This window comes from Pelmatolapia mariae, linkage group LG22 (assembly GCF_036321145.2).
Source record: "Pelmatolapia mariae isolate MD_Pm_ZW linkage group LG22, Pm_UMD_F_2, whole genome shotgun sequence".
Taxonomy (NCBI): domain Eukaryota; kingdom Metazoa; phylum Chordata; class Actinopteri; order Cichliformes; family Cichlidae; genus Pelmatolapia; species Pelmatolapia mariae.
Genome location: NC_086245.2, coordinates 14,496,210 through 14,513,589, shown reverse-complemented (window position 1 = coordinate 14,513,589; position 17,380 = coordinate 14,496,210). Strand labels below are relative to the sequence as shown.

The following is a 17,380-nucleotide window of genomic DNA, read 5'->3' as shown; positions in this document are numbered from 1 at the left end:
AGTCAATCTATATTACTACAGTCAGTTTGTGAATTAAATACTAATCCTGACTACTGCATGGTTGTAGTAACACCAACTATACATAAGCAGTAGCTGGTGGTGTAACCCTATAGGTACTGTGATGCAAAAAAACGTAAGAAGGATATAAAATCCAACATTTTCATATAACCTTTAATAGAAATTCATGATACAAGTACCTCAAATTTCTTTCTCTATTTTTTTTCTTGTTATGTTTCATAACCATAAAATATGATGGGATATCACAACAGCTCACTGGTGGCACAACAACAACAAGGTGACAAAGTTTCAAAACTTATCTGTGGAATCACCCTACTTTAATGTGTTGTACTCCCCCTTTTTTGCATTAGCTGACAGATGTGCAGACACCAGTTTATCCACATTGTGCTAATACTGGGCCAATATCATCCAAAATCTGCTAAATTAACCTGAGTAAGTGGATGCTAAAATAATAACATGAGCCACTTGCCTCCTCCCAAACACTGTCACAGTAGTGGCAGTGTTTGCTGTAGGGGTGATGGAGTTGTCTGAAACTCCATAAAAAGAACTGAATAGGACTGTGGCAACAGCCCTCCTAACAGTGAGCACATTCAAAAACATTTGAACTGAAATAACTGCTACAACACGCAGCAGATACCATAAAATGCATTTGAATTCAGTTAATACTTAAGCCTTTCAGACTTAATACCTCCTATGGCTTTTTGGAAATTGATTTCAAAGCTTATTCTTTCATGACCTGTGGATATTCTTAAGTAAACTCTACTTTTTATTATTTGTTTATTATTAGTTTATTATTAGTTTCTGTCATTTCAACCATCCAAACAGAAAGACTGAGAGACTCTGATCAAGCACATGAGCAGCTTCAGTTTATTATTCTCATGCCCGTGAAACAAAGGCATGTATTTACTCATATATATATTGCTGTGCATCTCTCAAGGAAAGGACATGCACCTTTTTTCATGCAAAGTAAGTTTAGTTTGCATTTGTTTTGACCATAGACAGCAGAAAAACCAAACAGAGCTTCCAGCTCAGAAAAAAGTAAGCTAACGGGGAAGTGCCTTAAGCCTGCATTTTTTAATAACAGCCACCAGGGGGCATTCTTTGTGGCTACAACTTTATTGGCTCAGTCATTCATTTCCTTTCATAATAATGGGGGAAAAAATACATTGCTAACTCCACTTTTTAAATGTTGGTTATTTTAAGTGTTACGAATAAAAGGGTTATCCAGGATAAGCTCACTAGCAAGTCTGTGGTTTCAAAGTCAGGTACTCCCTTCGGTCATTATATCCAGTTACAGAACACCTAAAAAAAGGCTCACCTCGAACCAGTGAGTGACATTCATGGTAGCCATGTCCAGCTTTTACACAGTCTATGGTTTTGACACTTAAAATATAAACTGTGTCTCTTATACATTAACAGGGACAGGACTAAAAAACACTGAATAATATTTGAAGTGTCAGTCCCTTAAATAAAAATCGCTGCACATACACAGTGCAGCGATATCTTTAAAGGAACATTAACAACTCCATTCTTAAAAACTACACATGGAGCTGGACTGTACCTTCAGCTGCGGGAGAAAAGGTGATGCCCTCTCTCTCGTGAAGTGGCAGAGCGCTGAGTCTGGGAATGTCATCTGGCACCATGGCACGAGGCTGCCCCAAAGCCACAGCTGCTGCCCGGCACACGTGTTTGATCCTCGGACCACCAAGAGGCTGCTCCTGCATACAGAGACATACAAATTCAGTGAACTCGGGTAATATTTAGTTAATGAAAAATGATGCTAGTATTGGCGATTAACAGAAAAGAAGAAAAAAAGAAATGCACATTTATTACCTGACGAGCAACATCTTTGGGAGGCAGGCCAACTCTGCTCCTCCTCCTCCTCCTCCTGCCACTCACTGGCATTCGTGTTTCTCTAGAGCCCAACTGTTCAAACAAACAGGAAAATCAAGGTCTCATTTAAAAGATACTACGTCATTAGTTTCTCAAATAAATGGCCAAGTCACAAGCATCACAACTGAAAAGCCCTAAGCTTCTGGCAGATGTCATATCAGTTTTATTGCTATTGGTCAGTAATCAGGACGGTCTACTGAACAGGTCCCCGAACTGTGCTGCAAACATGTAAAATTAGGTGAGAACACTTGAGTTTTTACCTCTCATTTTTCACGTTGATTGTTTCAGTGAATTGTTTTCATAATACAATAAATACAGAAACAATGTAAAAAAGTGCCCATTAAAATTTTCCAGAGGTTTTTCTACAACTGACATCTGTTTAATGTGCTTTATCTGAGCAATGCATTTAATATATTCCATTTGACTAGATAATAAACAAATAATCAGAGAATCAGAGCCTTGAAAAACCAAACATGTCAGTAATAAAAGATGGTTAAGTTATATATGTTTTGTCCTAATATATCACGTTTGTTACTGTATATAAATAAATTAGCACCTACCAAAGAGGTTTTGGACTTGCAAAGCAAGCAAACAAACAAAATGAAACAAACAGCAGAACTATTTTAAGTCAAATTTAATTCATTCATAAAGCTAAATCAGTAAAATACATGGAATTCTTTTAAGTGAGATAAGATTGACTGTTTGCGGCACAATCACGCAAACATGCACAACGCCTGCTGTCAGCTTCTGGGAAAATCCTGTATAGGTATTGTTTCTTTACCTTCTCCTGGTAGGATATAAAGCAATACTCTGATAGAAGGTGGAAGTAATGCATCTACAACCTCTTTGCTGTCACCATTAAAACAAAAAACAAAGCAAAAACAAAACCAGAGGAAGAATGTGCTCCAACAGGCATCAGACGACTGATTTAGACCTCTGCTGTGTTAACCTAAGTGTAACTTGCCGATGTTGTTGCTAGTGCTTATGGTTATATGTTAATTATCTTGTGGCCGTATCCTGGTGTTTTACATGCCACAACAGAAACAAATAAAATGCTGGTACTTTCCCCCAAACACATTCACGCCTCAAGTTTTTTCCAATTCTCTGTACTTTCCCCGCGTCCACTCTCTTTTCTGACATTCTTGAGTCTTTATATTGATGCTATGATTATTCTTCTTTATACTGAGGAGATGATGGTTATTCTCTCACTGATATATAGAATAGGAGGACTCAGTTATCCTGAACAGTCCAATCACAGTAACTGCGGGCAGCATAGACATGAAATGGGGGGCAACATAAAGAGACCATATGAGTGGCTCATAAAAAGATAAACAGAAAGTATTTCTTACCTGTGACAACTTCAGCTGCTTCTGTTGATCAATCTTGATGAGCTGGACTTTGGCTTTTTTCAGGAGGTGGAGCATCCTCTTATTGGCTCCACTGAGACCTAGTCGATGGCTGGGCCCACTGACTTCTGGCCCCTCGCAACTGTCCGCTGTTACTTTTGGTGCTTCGACTGCGCCAAACCCCATTTATAACAGGATAAAAAGTTGACTCCAATTAGAGGATTTACAAGCAAACACCTCTTCACTGAAGAATACAACTATACAGTGGAACAATCACATTTATTTGTTAAAATATCTTTATGGAATATAATCCAAATTGCACTGATAAATAAATACTAAGTGTGGAAGTTTTCATGCCTCTTTTAATTCAACTCTGTAGTCCTTTTTTTAAATATAATACACTGCATGTTTTTCATAAATTATACAACTTATCCTTACTCTTGTTTCCTTTATCTCCATCTTCTGACGGCACTTGTGAGGGCGCTTCCACATCAGTGTTGACCACCACGGCTAGCTTCCTCACAACACCAGGTGAGTCCAACTCCTCCATCATGAGCTTGGACCTCCGTCTTTTCCTGACATGAGAGGTCAAACTGTCGCCATCTTGTGCATAATCTCCCCGAATGTCAGATGGTCCTTTCTTTTTCTCTGCCAATTTTAACGTCAGTTTCTTGAGGTTCTTGTAGAACTCCAGGTGGCTCGTGCCTGGGCCGGGCTTTGAGATTCTTGACATGCCTGATGGGCTGTCAAAAAGAGATCTAGAGTCACTGCCTGACTGTAGCGAGTTGCCTTCATAACCTGCCTCGAGAATGGATGCACTTGGTTTTCCGTCCTCTTTCTGTTGACTTTTCAGCCATGTTGACAGAGGGCCCTTCGGAAAAGGAATCATTTCCTCATCCAAGAATCTCTTTGGAGCTTTAATCACTCGGGAAGACCGTGCGCTCGTTAATGGAGTGCAGGAGTTACTGGAGCTCTGGCCTAGTTCCTCTGAAAATGGCTTTGCCTTATTCTCCGATGGAGTAACATTCTGATCTTGGATCAGCAGCTCGTTGCCATCCTGCGTGTCTGTGGCTGGAATGGGTTCTGGCTCGTAGGTATAAAAAACACGCCTAGTACGAGGACGACCGAGTTTTGGCCCCTTAATGAGTGGAAGACTTTTTGTCTTCCTCCTGTAGCCAAACACAGATTTGCGCTGATGTCTTCTGTGTGCTCTTTTTTCAACAACATCTGCAGCCTCACACTCAAGGGGCATCGCCGCCTCTTCCCCGCTCTGGGCGCCAGCCTCAGCTCCAGCCTCAGGAGAGGCACCCATACCTTTAGCAAACCTCTTCTTTTGCCGTTTCTGAAAAGATGCAAACGGCAAAGGCATCAGATGAGATGTGCGTCGAGGCTGCCCAATTTCAAAACCCTTGACGCGTTTCACAGACCTCCGCGTCAGGGACTGGTCCCTATCCGAGTCCTCTGACACCTCGCCTTCTTCTTTGATCCTCCTTCGAGCTTTTTCTGTGCCTTTAACTGCTGCCGTCACAGCATTTGCTGACTTTTCTTGCTTGGTGCCACCAGCTGAGGTAGCAGCTGCTTGATTTAACACGCCTGAATGTGCCGTTTCTCCTGCTTTTCTGAAAATATCAGGTGATTTTGTACCACTCGGTGTACCTGAGGCCTGCTTGTCTGCATGTTTGGCTTTTGCAGTGAGAGCTACCTGCTTTCCCTGTAGTTTGATTACATGCTTTGGTATTTCCTTCTCTTTTTCTTGGCTCTCTTTACCATCCAAGTCTTCTTTAGGAACTCTTGGTACAATTTTTCCAATCAGACCTGGCTTTGGGTTCTTGGGGATAATTTTTCCAATAAGAGGCTTTGCTTCTTGTGATTGGTCCAAAACTTTAGGAGACTTTTCTTGGCTGAGTGACAAATGAGAAACAGCAGCAGAAGCCTTTTGTGGACGAACTGTTGTCATCCCAAATCCAGTGAACTCATCCTCCTGGAATAAAGCAGATAAAGTACAATCTTTGAGTTGTATAAAAAAGCATTCGGACAAGAAGTCATGTTAGAATTTCTTGATCTCTGTGACTTTGGCAGACAGGACTGAAAAATTACTTGCATACTTGCTACCTGCAATTTCTAATTTTTTATGATAATATGTTAAAATATTTCCAACATTTGTCTTATTTATTTATATAATAAATAAGACATGAAAAAATGAAGAGAGAAACTGATTTTTATTTTCCCACAGTGACTGTGTTGGTTCCAAAAACAGCAGCCACTGTGTATAAAACAGTTAAATATGGCGTAAACAGCCTTAAAGTGGAATCTTTCTTGGAGCAGGAAAGACTGCTGCAGAGGCATCTTGTTGCATTTTATATTATTCTGGTTGCTCAACCTCACTCTGCTTCCACAGCAAGCTATGCAAGCTAAGCTAAACTACCAGCTGCACTTTTAAAAGCCGAACTTTTCCCCTGGTGACAGTCAGAGCTGTCACTTACCTGTCACAACAAATCGCTTAATCACGTGGAAATCCCACAACACCTCTACGTAATCTGTAGTGGCCACAGATTATCTTAAGAACCTGTAATGTAATATTTATATTTACAAAAAAGAGCTTCCTGAGAACCTTTCATTTTAAAAAATGTGGTGTAAAATACAGGGATAACACAACCTTCTCACTGTTCCCCACTCTAGATTTAAACTTTGAGGACACGGTGCACTCTCTGTGTTTGCCCCTTGTTTTTATTTATTAGCATTTGAGTCTGTTTGATTCGCTCACTGATATCTTGTGTGCCACGACTGTATGTGTTTACCTACTAACATGTATTTGACTTATTTCTTATGTTTTTTAACCATTCTAGCCTTTGTACAGCACTTTAGTCAATGTGAGCCGTTTTTAAATGTGCTTTATAAATACACTCGAGTTTCAGTTTGACTTTGAACTTCTAAAGACAACAACAGGTGCCTGAGACTGCATACCTCTAAGGCTATGCATCAGTCCCTAGATACTTGGATTCTAATATTTTAGCACCAAGACAATTTCAGACATTTATTTCTTATTGCATTCTTTTTCTTCCCTCTAAGATATGATGCAAAATTTCAAATTTCTCCAATACTACAATTTAAAAAAACTGTAATAATATTCTGTTCATAACCTTTCAATTTGTTTTAATCCTGCCAACGACCACACAAATTAAAACAATCACAGAATGCCTTTGGCTATAATAATATGAAAATAATTAAATGAGACCATTCAAAGAGCTTTCAGTATTCAGTTTCAAACAGTGATCAGCAGGTTTCAGCAGGCACTTGGGTTTCCCTGAATGTGGCTGGGTGTTATTTGTTTAAGCCCAACTGAAGTTTCAGAACTTAAATTGCACACAGTCCACAACATCCAGAGACAGAGATGAAAAAGACTGCATCACCTTCTCACCACTTTCTGTTTCCATCATTTAAAGCTCAGGTATTGGCTCTGTTGAAACTACAATCTAAGACCAGCACTGCTCTCTACTCTTACTCCTCCGTTGCATCAGAGCGTTGTAGATTGGATGTGCCAAATGAAAAAGTCTGTCAATCTGTTAGTCAACCATAAATAATGACTTGGGCCCATTCACTCCCTTTGCACATTCTAATCTGTAGCTAGATATGCTGCAATATCATCTCAATAATGGAATAGGTTTTGGGCAATTTGAACCCTATTCTTCCCTGAAAAAATTATATTTCTATCCACTTATTAAAAACACAAAGGCAAACTCTCTTTGCAACAGCATCTTAAGTAGAGTTTGGAGTTAATGCACATTTCTATTCCTGATGCAAAGGTTGCATACTACATTAAAGTGAAAGAAACCTCAAACAAGCAGTTACTCACATCCATCTTTACACTCAGAATAAGAGTCTACAGATTTATCACCACTGAAACTCCCCTAACGATATCTATTCTATAACTGCAGTATACACGAGTGTGAGAGATACTCCAGTTGAGCAGCAGCACCCACAAGCTTTATTATGAGCCATGTGACCCTGTTACAGTCCAGCCTAAAGGGATTGCATCAGTGAAGTCTGACTGATTGCAGACATTAAAGCTCCCGTGATTAGATCTGATATATGAGATTATATTATTATCACCATCCAGCCTGACAGGGGCTAAAAAGAGGCCACTAATAAGAACAGTGGAAGTATAAACACATTATGTAGAGTAAGAGTCTTTACATTACCCATCAGCTGGATGGATCTGCAAAGAGTACAATGAAAATGCTACCAAGACTTCATCCCTGACCATTTAATTGAATCCACAACAACAATCACCCCAAAGGGCTTGATACTGTAAGCTAAAGACCCTAAAATGTTATAAAGAAACCCCAACAATCAGACGATGCCCTATGAGCAAGCACTCGGAGACAATTGGAAGCAAAAACTCCCTTTTAACAGGATCCTCCAACAGATCCAGACTAACTGAGGGTCAGTAATCCACTGAGACAGTTGGTGGGTGATGGGTAAGAGAAGAGAGCAGAGAGAGACAGGACAAAGGACGAGCTATGGGAAAGAGAGGGCCAAAGTTTAATAATTACTAATGATTAAATGCAGTAGTGGTGTATAAATACACAGAGAGTGAAAAGAGCTGAGTGAAGAAGAAACCCTCAGTCATCGTGGGAAACCCCCCAAAGCAGCCTAGTGCCGCATACCTAATGGATGGTTCAGGGTCACTTTTGCCAGTCATGACTGTATGCTTTATGCAAAAGCAAAGTTTTAAATCTTGAAAGTAGCGAGAGGTTTCTAGCAGAAGGGCCTGATACCTTAATGCTCTGCCTCCCTTTCTAGTTTTAAAAACTATGAAACACAAGTAAGCACTTTTACCATGAGGTCATAAATATGAAGGGATCTGATTATTCTAGATTTTGTATGTGAGAAAAATTATTTTTAAAATTCTGTCCATGCACCTCTGAAGTACGTGAAACAGATGATCAGAAACAAATGTATCCACTCTTCGATCAAAATTTCTTTAAGAATGCATTTTATTCAAGGCTAAGGAGCTTGGAAAGAAAAGCATCTGGACTTGAAGACGTTCCACCTCTCATCTGAAAACCTTCACAGACCATTTTATTAAAGTTAATTCTTAATGTCAGATCACCTCATGTAATATGTCAAATGCATGTAAACAAAGAAAGCATCTTTTGTCAAAGCAATGTGATTTTGCTTGCAAATCCTCTGGTGCAACATGTAGAGAAAACCTACTTCTGGCGGTTTAATCATTAACTTACATGCGAACATGCAAAGAAGGCTGAGGATGGTGGTGATGGTCGTAATGAGCGTTTTGTAAACAAAGACTGCTCACATTTAGTACTGGGCTTTCTTTTTGTTTAAGCCTGGTTCCCTATGTATAATATATAATTATACTGCCGAGTTTACGTTTATTTCCCTTCCTGTAGTTCCGTTAGTCTTACGTTCAAAACACCGAACGGGTCAGCTGACCTCTCTGACGTGGAGAGTACCGTCCCTAAAGTCATGAGCGGTGGCGGCGGTTGCTAACTACGACAAGATTAGCGGCACAGGGTGGGAACTTCAACTCACAAACCGTGTCGAGGGAGGGAGGGAAAAAGAAACAAAGACATCTACTGGCTTCCACAACAACAACAACAAAAACTCCCCCTCACCTCTGCGGAAGTTTCCATCTAATTATCGTTTTTCTTTCATGCCAACAAACTCAGCGGGACACAGGCTTGATCTCTATATATGTAAACTAGCGTACAGCTTTGATATGATCATTTTAAAACAAACAACGAACTTCAAATATGTACAGAAGTCATCACACTAACAATACCCATCTATAATCCTCACTAAAATACTGCAAACACAAGCGGCCAGCTACATTTACAGTGTGGGATCACTGTTTGCTAAAACTAAATGAAGCTTACCCTACAGGCAGGCGGCTAGCTTCTGTTGCTAGCTACACTGCCGCTAACTAGCGGTACGTCAGCTAAAATACGCTTACTAAGGAAAGAGAGCCTTTGACTGCAGCTCTTTTTGAATAACCGCCTTTATTCGTCTTTTAAGGCGACTGTTTCCCGTAGAGCTGACACGCTATGTTTAGCTTATTTACCTCCTCACTGTTGCTGGACTCGAAACCCGCATCTCTCCGCCGCCTGTGCTTCTCCTCCAGCCCGAGGAGGCGCAGGAGGGACGGATCCTCACTTAACGCGAGGCCGATGTTGACGGGCCTCGGCCCTCCGGTAGGCAGCTCCGTCTCCTCCGAGCCCAACCTTCCGCGTCTGGTACGTTTCTCCGAACGCTGCCTGCTGCGAAGCGTGCACGGGCGGCCCGGAAAGCGAGCCCGGGCCGGTGTCTGGCTACTCAAGCCCGCGACAGCAGCGGGAGAAGATAATCCGCCTCCCGATGCCGCCATTATTTACTACACAACAACACGGACGGCGCGCCAGCAGAGAGTGGCTGCAGCGATATGAGTGGCAAGATGACTGCTGCGACGCAAAGGCGCGAGATAGAAAGAGGCACTAGTGCATCATGGGAAAACGAACTTTCCGCCCCGCAGAGGTGCCACGGTACTCCCACTCCAGTAAACTGGAAACTATTAGATGTTATGATGCAAAGTAAACACTTACACACACTCTCACAACAGCAGTATCAGTATATTCACATTCTTTTCATCTTATGTTTTTTTTTTTAAATTATACTTTGGTTGTTCAATAACTGCAGACTGGAAGTCAATAGACACTTTATGGTCCAGCTAACCCCTTTTATATTGCTTATTGCATGCATGTGTTTTTTGGTGGTGTGCTTAATGTTTAATTTTTCTTTAAAGTGTGCTTATGTAACCTTTCCTTATGTAGTTTTAACCCCAGCACTAAGCAGGAGTGGCACTCCCAAGCTTCCTGTATCCTAATTACAATGACAATGAAGGCTCCCCATATAACTGTCACTTACTTTATGCTATAAATGTGCAAATTTAAATTGAATAATTGTAAAAATATGTTTGTTCACGCAATAAGTTTGAATATGGTGTAAAATATAAAGTCACAATGCAATGATCTGCAAAGTCTATATTCTAAATAATTATTTAAAAGGGATGCTTTACAGACAATATGGAAACCTGGTATGATGTACAGTTTGGAGAGGCCAAGCTGGAGGTGGCACAGTTGAAGATGCTAAGATTTTCATTGGGAGTGACCAGGAAGGTCAGGATTAAAAATGAGTACGTCAGACGGACAGCTCAGGTTGAGGGGTTTGGAGACATTTAGAGAGGAAGAGAGAGATGGTTTGACAATGTGCAGAGGAGGGATAGTGGATATACATGCAGAGGGTTCATGTGACAGGGGATGATACTAAAGATAGGATAAAATGAAAGCAGATGATCCACTGTGGCGACACCTAGAGGGAGCAGCTGAGAGAAGAGGAGGAAAAAGATTGTAATTAAATGAGTTCAACAACAATAGTAGTAGTATAAGAACTGTGGACTAGGCAGAAAGAGGTAAAATTGTTAGAGTTGGTTAGCATGAAGTAAATTAACCCACAAAAGTCAGTGCCAATAAATAAATAAATAATTTCCTCAAGGTCAGTGGCACTGCTCTTAGATCCACTCTAAGATCAGTTATAAATTTAATAATATCAATTACTGTGTTTGGTGCTGTCTGGCCAGGTCACTCTTGAAATATAAGTTTAAACAAAGGATGTAATAAATATAAAAACAGTGGTACTGTCTGCTTCTTACCACCGGTAAACCCCGCCCACAGTGGTACAACTTGATTAACTTTATTCAAGCAGTTACACGTATCAGATTTGGTTAAATAAAAATGTTCTTTCATACCAAAATCACTCTGTTTTTTTGGTTGTTGTTTTGTAAATCTTAGCAATATTATTTCTATAATACCTAAAATTACTTACTTTGCACACTCTGGATCTCCAGTGTTTTGTTTCTTTTTTCTTAAAGCATCTAAAATATGTCTTAAGTATTTCATTTCTAATTTTGTTATTAAATAAAAAACTATTTAGAACCAATAAAACATCAAGTTAAAATTTAGACGGTATGTTTCCAGCAGTCTTCATAGTCCTCTGGTCTGTCATGTATTTACAGCTATTAGAGATTGGCTTCTTTCTTCCCTGAAACACAAATAGGCAAATATTAACCTTAATAAGTTAAAGTTGTGTTTTCTGTCCTAAATAACTCTGTATGTGTGTGTGCACACATGCAAGTAAGGGAGAGTATTTGTCAGCTTTTAAGGTCATTTAAAACAGCAAACTTGTTGTTTCAGTTCTCTAAAATGTCAAATAAGTACAAATTCACTTTGATTTTAAAGCTGCAGAGTTCATGCAGTACTCTGGCCATTTACTCAGTAAAATATTCATACCTTACATAAAAAGGAAGTCAGTACAACTGATCTGATCTAGCAGAATTGCTTCTATCACTGTTGTAACTGGGGAACCACGTACTGAGTACTGAAATCTGAGACACTGCAGAATATAGTTAACTGAATAATGTAGTGGTGTAAAATTATCCAAACACAGCCACTTAGTCAGATATACCTTTCCCACTTCAACTGCTCTTCCACACAAATATCTGTGCACTTAGATCTGTAGACGACCTGCTGAAGTTCAAAGCGAGAATCACAAAGAGGAAGAAAGTGATTTTGAATGTGGAATGGTTGTCAGGCTGGCTGCTTTATTTCAGTATTTCAGAAACTGCTGATCTGCTAGCATTTTCCCAAACAATCATCTCCATTTTTGGGGGGTTGATGAAGGATAAGCTAATAGGAAGGCAACAGTAACTCAAATAACCACCAATTACAACCAAGGAATGCAGAAGAGCACTTCTGAATGCACAACACATGAAACGTTGTAGCAGATGGACTACAGCAACAGAAAACCACACCTGGTGCCACTCCTGGTGGGGAAATTCAGTTATCAGCTCGCACAGACTCAACAAATTGTTGTCCTGGCACACTTTGAGGCCCTTAGTGCCAACTGGGCATTGCTGCTGTGTGATGCCATCATCTAAATATGGACCAGAGGGACATTCTGATCACACATTAGGTAAAATATTTGTTCTAAAGTACAATCAAGTATTTGGGGGATAGTATCCACACATTATTAGTAGTACACTTAATAAAAAAATAATAAATAAAGTTCCATTCTAGTCTGTATAAAAGGCGAGAGTTCAACTAGATGCAGAGATTTAAAGAGATAAGAATTTGATCCAAAAAAACCCCACCTCAAAACAAGTAAGATGATTCTTCATAAATTACTTACTTTCAGACTTATTCAAACTGAAGTGTTTTCCACATCATAAACATTTAAGTAAATATAATAATATAAAAAGGACACAGACAGCACAGGAATTTGAGTACTGTTTAATGCAACAACTTCTGAAAAAAAAAAGAAAAGAAAAAGAAATGAAACCTTGAGACTGACTGTCTCTTGACAGAGAACCCTATATACTGCTGTACTGTAGTATTTAAGATTGTATCATGTTCGGGACTTACAGTGTCTGACTTCAGCTAAATACAAAACATTCACTGCACTTGTAAGAAATAACTTGTTGGTCTACAGTGAATAAAATACATTACAGGTAGTGTGGAGGTAATATGGACAGAATTATGGACAAAATTAAAGAAGTCCAGCTACTCTTAAGAATAGTCTGCAGAACATAAAACAACAGAAACAATCTGCCATCAGAAAATGATAAAATAGGTGAATTATATAGTTAGTTATTACTTATAGTTATAATTACTTCTATATCGTTATAGTTACTTATTAAGTTCAAGATAACTGACCTCTGGTGGCCGTGTGAGTAAGTGCACATGTGCTGGTGTTGCCACCTTTAGTTTTAGATCAAGTCAACCCACTAAAAACACAGAAAAATGAGATTTCTAGCACGTCTTTAACATTATAAAAGTGCAGCTTTACTCACACTAAAGCAGTAGTAGCTGTGGGGTAAACCTAACAAAGCTGTGTTGAGATTAAAGTGAGTGGACACGAACTAAAGTTTCCCAGTTGACTGTCAGGTATGTCTCTGCCTCTGAATCCAAACCATCCTGCTTCCTCACAATGCAAACCCTGGTATGGCTTTCCAGTATAGCTTACACTGAAAGAATTAGTAAGAAGAAAAGGCCAAGGTGATCATGTAGTTAGAGTACTACCTGGTCTGTACAGGTCTGTGCATTCTTCATTTTGACGATCATTTAATCTAAACACGTAGGGACGAGTTGCAGTCTCTTCCCTTCATATTATGTATTTTCTGCTGCCTCCTCTCGCTCGGTGTGGGTGCTCTGATGAGCCTTTAGGCTGCTTTCTCTTGTAAAGCTCTTTGCACAGGTGAGGCAGGTGTATCTAGAGTTGTGAGCCGTAGCCTTGTGTGCGCTGAGCTGCTCGGGTTGAGCAAAGCTCTCGTCACACTGTATGCACGCATGTGGGTTGTGCCCGACTTGCTTGTGTGCCCGCAGGGCTAAGACAGAAGGAAATATGAGATCGCAGTCTGCTTCGGGACAGGGAATCTGGAGCTCGGAGGAGGAGCAGCTGTCTGTTGGAGGGTCACTGTATTCTTCGTGGTTATCTGCTCCCTCTTCTTGTTTTATCCTCTTGCTGTCACCAGTCACTCCTTGAGCTGCATGCTTGGGTTTACGCCCGCGTTTTTTGCCTTGCGGCTTAGCGTCACAGTTTATTTCCCTGGCAAATTTCTCCTGGTGCTGCAGGAGCTCTTCCTCTGTCTGGAAACTCTGATGACATTTGCAGCACTGGAAGGTGTTCAGGTCATCGGCTTGTTCTGGGGGCTGGGGGTGCACCGCAATGCGATGGCTGCGAAGTCGTGAGGGGCTGGGGAAGGAAGCACCACAGTCCCTGCAGGGACACCGCCGTTCTTTACACTCGTGACGTCTGTGTTGGTTCAGCTGCAAGATATTAAACAGTCAGAAATGGTACACTGGAAACCTCCAGCACAGTAAAGAAGCTTTAAAATGCCTGCCATGTCCTCACCTCGGTGAAGGTAAAGAAGCTTTTCTGGCAGTAAGAGCAGACGAAGGCCTTCTCCTCTGTGCTGTGGGTGGCCTGATGCTTGCTGAGCTCCTCGGAAGAGGAGAAGAACTTTTCACATTTGTAGCATGTGAAGACAGTGTTACTCTGAAAAATCAGAAGAAATATATGTTTGTTTGTTTGTTTGTTTGTTTTAATTCATTCTGTAAATATTCACAGTAAGAAATTTAATCAGCAACAATGTGAATTTCCAGAAGGTTGATTTTGTTCAACTTGATGCAATGTTTCATCTCATCACAGTTGCACAATGATTGAAACTTGGACCACTGACTAACACCAGGCCATGAGTTCAGTTTCAAGACTGCTAATACTGAAATTTCTATGACCACTGATGACCATGAGTGCTAATCACAGCACTGTAATATGGTGAAAGATGTACTTTAAGGCACCCTCTTCGGTTCAGAGATGGCTGTTCCCTGCTAACATAATTGCACTCCTTGACTCCCTACTCAAACCACATGTATACATCTTCATCAGTGGAAAAGTGGCCACCGGCCTGTAGTTGTAAACATGCTGCATATTCCTGGTCTGGACTCTCTCGTAGGTCTGCTGTGCTGTGCCATCCACTTAGCCAGAGGGTTGTTCGGTTTCCTCGACAGCAATCCTCTCGGCACATAAACACGTTCACTATATTACTCCGTTTGTTTGTCTGTATGGGCTGGTTCATGGCACACATTGAGTTTCAAATGTCCCTCATTTGCATATTAACGATCATGAAACTGAGCTCATGGTTCATTATTAGTCAGTGGTGCTACTTTCAGTCGTTATGCAACCAAACTGTTTATAAAGTTGGGAAAACCTGCAGTCAGCTGAGCCTGAAGAAGTCACTGTGATGATGAACAGAATCAACTTTCTGGATTATTGGGCAATCATCAAGAAAACAGCGTGGGTTATTCTTCATCATTCAAACATAAATTGTCACAATTTAACAGTTCCAGCTTTTCAAATACATAGACTGTATATAAAAGATGTACTCCTCTGGCATATGACTTTGAGCAGAGGGTGGTATATGTAGCCTTGTTGTGAAGACAAGTGACACTACACATTCATAGGGTACAGAAGAGCTGACCTGAAGCCTACCCTGTTTTCATTTAATTTCTAACTCTTAGAAAAACCATAGTTTACAGCGTGAACATTATCTTGTAAACTAGCTATTGAGAACTTAAACTCTGGAGAAATGCAGTTACTAAATCCACAAATCATGTGAGAAGTACAGCTGCTTTCTCTTTTGGACCTCTATATAATCTTTCTGTAATCAGAAGAATCTCCCCCTGCTGGCCACTGAAAAGAGTGCAGGTTTGAGGCACTTTTGCTTTAGCTTCAAGCCTTGATTATAATCTATTGCAGACGTGTAGTAGTTTTTGCATTGTAATGTAAATTCTCACAACGATCACAAAAACAGGGAGGCATGCTGATATTGATGTGGATTGTCATGCTCCCCGTGTGATGATGAAATGCACTTCAGTCGGACCCCAGTGGACTCGTGGACACAGTATAATCAAGGCTTCACTTTTTGTACCTGAACACATTTTCCATCATTTATCTACAGCCTATGTTCAGACTTGCTGCTTCTTGTTTTCCATACCAAAATGATTTTTTTTATTAATGCGTAATAAATTCAAAGATTAATAAATAATCCTGGAGAGTAAAACCTTACACATCATGCATGAACTGCTGGGCGTGTTTAGCCTGTTTTTCCCACCTGCTGCAGTTGCTGCTTGTACTGGTCCCGATGACTCTTCCTCATGTGTCTCTCCTTAGCTTTGGAGTTACAGAAGGTGATAAAGCACTGGAAGCACTGCAGACTCTCATGCTGATCTGCGTCACAGTGAGAAGAGTTGTTCAGTAAGGGTGGACTTATCATCAAAACATGTCAGCTGTTAATGTTGCTGTGACTGTGGCGGTTAGAAAGAGGAGTCACGTTAATGTAAAATGTCATCTTACAGGGGGCGACCAGTGGCTCAGGCTTCATCTCCGCAGAGGTGGACCTCATGTCGTTTCCGACAACCACCTGCTCGATCTTCATCATTTCCATGCTTTCACACAGCACCCAGCCGCGTAAAGCTGCAACATGAGAGACATGTGACTCAGAACTGCAAACCTCAACCAGCTACAAGAAACTGCAATAAATAATAATAATAATAATAAAAAAAAAACAAACAAGCCCCCTCCTCCCGAGGGGGGTCCTATATAATAAAAATCGGCTAGTATAAATAAAAGCAGCTCACGTTAGGCCTGAGCTAACTATTCAACAGAAGGATGGAGGTGAGGGATGCTGAGCTGCAACTAAAAGCGACATGACTCCACTGACATATTCAACCGGCACTATATTTTTATTATGTAGCCTTCCGCCTACTGTGACGCTGCGCTTTTTCACTTTAAACATGCATTTAATGAGCAAGCAGAGGTTCATAAACAATTTAAAAACGCCTTTTTACCGTTCAAAGCATCCACTGGGCGAAACGAAGCAGCAGAGCAAAACGTGCCAAAGTCACGTGACACGAGACCGTCCGCTATCGCGAGATTGTGAACACTTTTTTTCTCAAATGTTGGTTTTTCTCCGCCTATCTACTGAAGGTGTTTTGTTATTAATTACTATCATTATTATACAATTTTAAAGATAATTTCAACATACATCCGTAATGATGTTGAATAGAATGAAAACGAACAGGAATCGTGGCATCCTTGCAGTGCACCAGGTTTATGGCGTTCAAATGATTTAACCAATCAACCAATCACAAGGCAGCACCAGGCTGCAATTAAGAGAATCGATAATTGAAAATTATACATATTTAAACCTGAGACTACTGATCCTAAAATATATTAAAATGTTAGCTGTACCTCTTGTTCACACTGAACTTATAAAAACTAGGTTTAAATACTTTTACTGCATGTAAATAGAACTCTTGGTCTCAATGAGACTACCTGTTTAAATAACAGACTCAGTAATAATAGAAATGGATAATAATAATAATAATAATAATAATAATAATAATAATAAAGACTTCAGGTAATTATTGCAATTAATAAGATCTTTTTTCCCTACAAGTAAAAACACAAGACATTGAAAACAAGAAAAAAGAACCACAAGAAAAAGAATAAGT

General features: G+C 40.2%; 2 protein-coding genes across 3 annotated transcripts in view; both read right to left on the bottom strand.

Annotated features, from left to right (window-relative positions):
• Window positions 1-9,773, bottom strand: part of LOC135932946 (histone-lysine N-methyltransferase 2B-like) — a 33,649-nt gene extending 23,876 nt beyond the window's left edge. Inside the window, exons 1-5 of one of the 2 annotated variants that reach the window (XM_065470727.1) lie at window positions 9,340-9,773; window positions 3,696-5,238; window positions 3,261-3,427; window positions 1,852-1,944; window positions 1,580-1,736 (exon numbers count right to left, since the gene is read on the bottom strand). In XM_065470727.1, coding sequence (XP_065326799.1) covers window positions 1,580-1,736; window positions 1,852-1,944; window positions 3,261-3,427; window positions 3,696-5,238; window positions 9,340-9,642 — 2,263 coding nt within the window. In that variant the 5' untranslated portion in view covers window positions 9,643-9,773. The remainder of the gene's footprint in view (window positions 1-1,579; window positions 1,737-1,851; window positions 1,945-3,260; window positions 3,428-3,695; window positions 5,239-9,339) is intronic. The other variant, XM_065470728.1, reaches the window with a different exon arrangement.
• A 2,827-nt stretch (window positions 9,774-12,600) lies between these two features.
• Window positions 12,601-16,771, bottom strand: LOC135933788 (gastrula zinc finger protein XlCGF52.1-like). Its single transcript, XM_065471965.1, has 5 exons — window positions 16,715-16,771; window positions 16,221-16,340; window positions 15,979-16,094; window positions 14,220-14,363; window positions 12,601-14,134 (listed from the first exon to the last, which is right to left on the bottom strand). The coding sequence occupies exons 2-5, from the start codon at window positions 16,309-16,311 to the stop codon at window positions 13,475-13,477; spliced, it is 1,011 nt and encodes a 336-aa protein (XP_065328037.1). The 5' UTR covers window positions 16,312-16,340; window positions 16,715-16,771; the 3' UTR covers window positions 12,601-13,474.
• Window positions 16,772-17,380: the final 609 nt, after the last annotated feature.

Coding starts and splice junctions, on each gene's coding strand:
- LOC135933788 (XM_065471965.1), bottom strand. CDS start 16,311: ATGGAAATGATGAAGATCGAGCAGGTGGTTGTCGGAAACGACATGAGG. Junction 16,095..16,220: donor TGAGCCACTGGTCGCCCCCT/GTAAGATGACAT, acceptor ACTGTGACGCAG/ATCAGCATGAGAGTCTGCAG. Junction 14,135..14,219: donor GCTTCTTTACCTTCACCGAG/GTGAGGACATGG, acceptor AATATCTTGCAG/CTGAACCAACACAGACGTCA.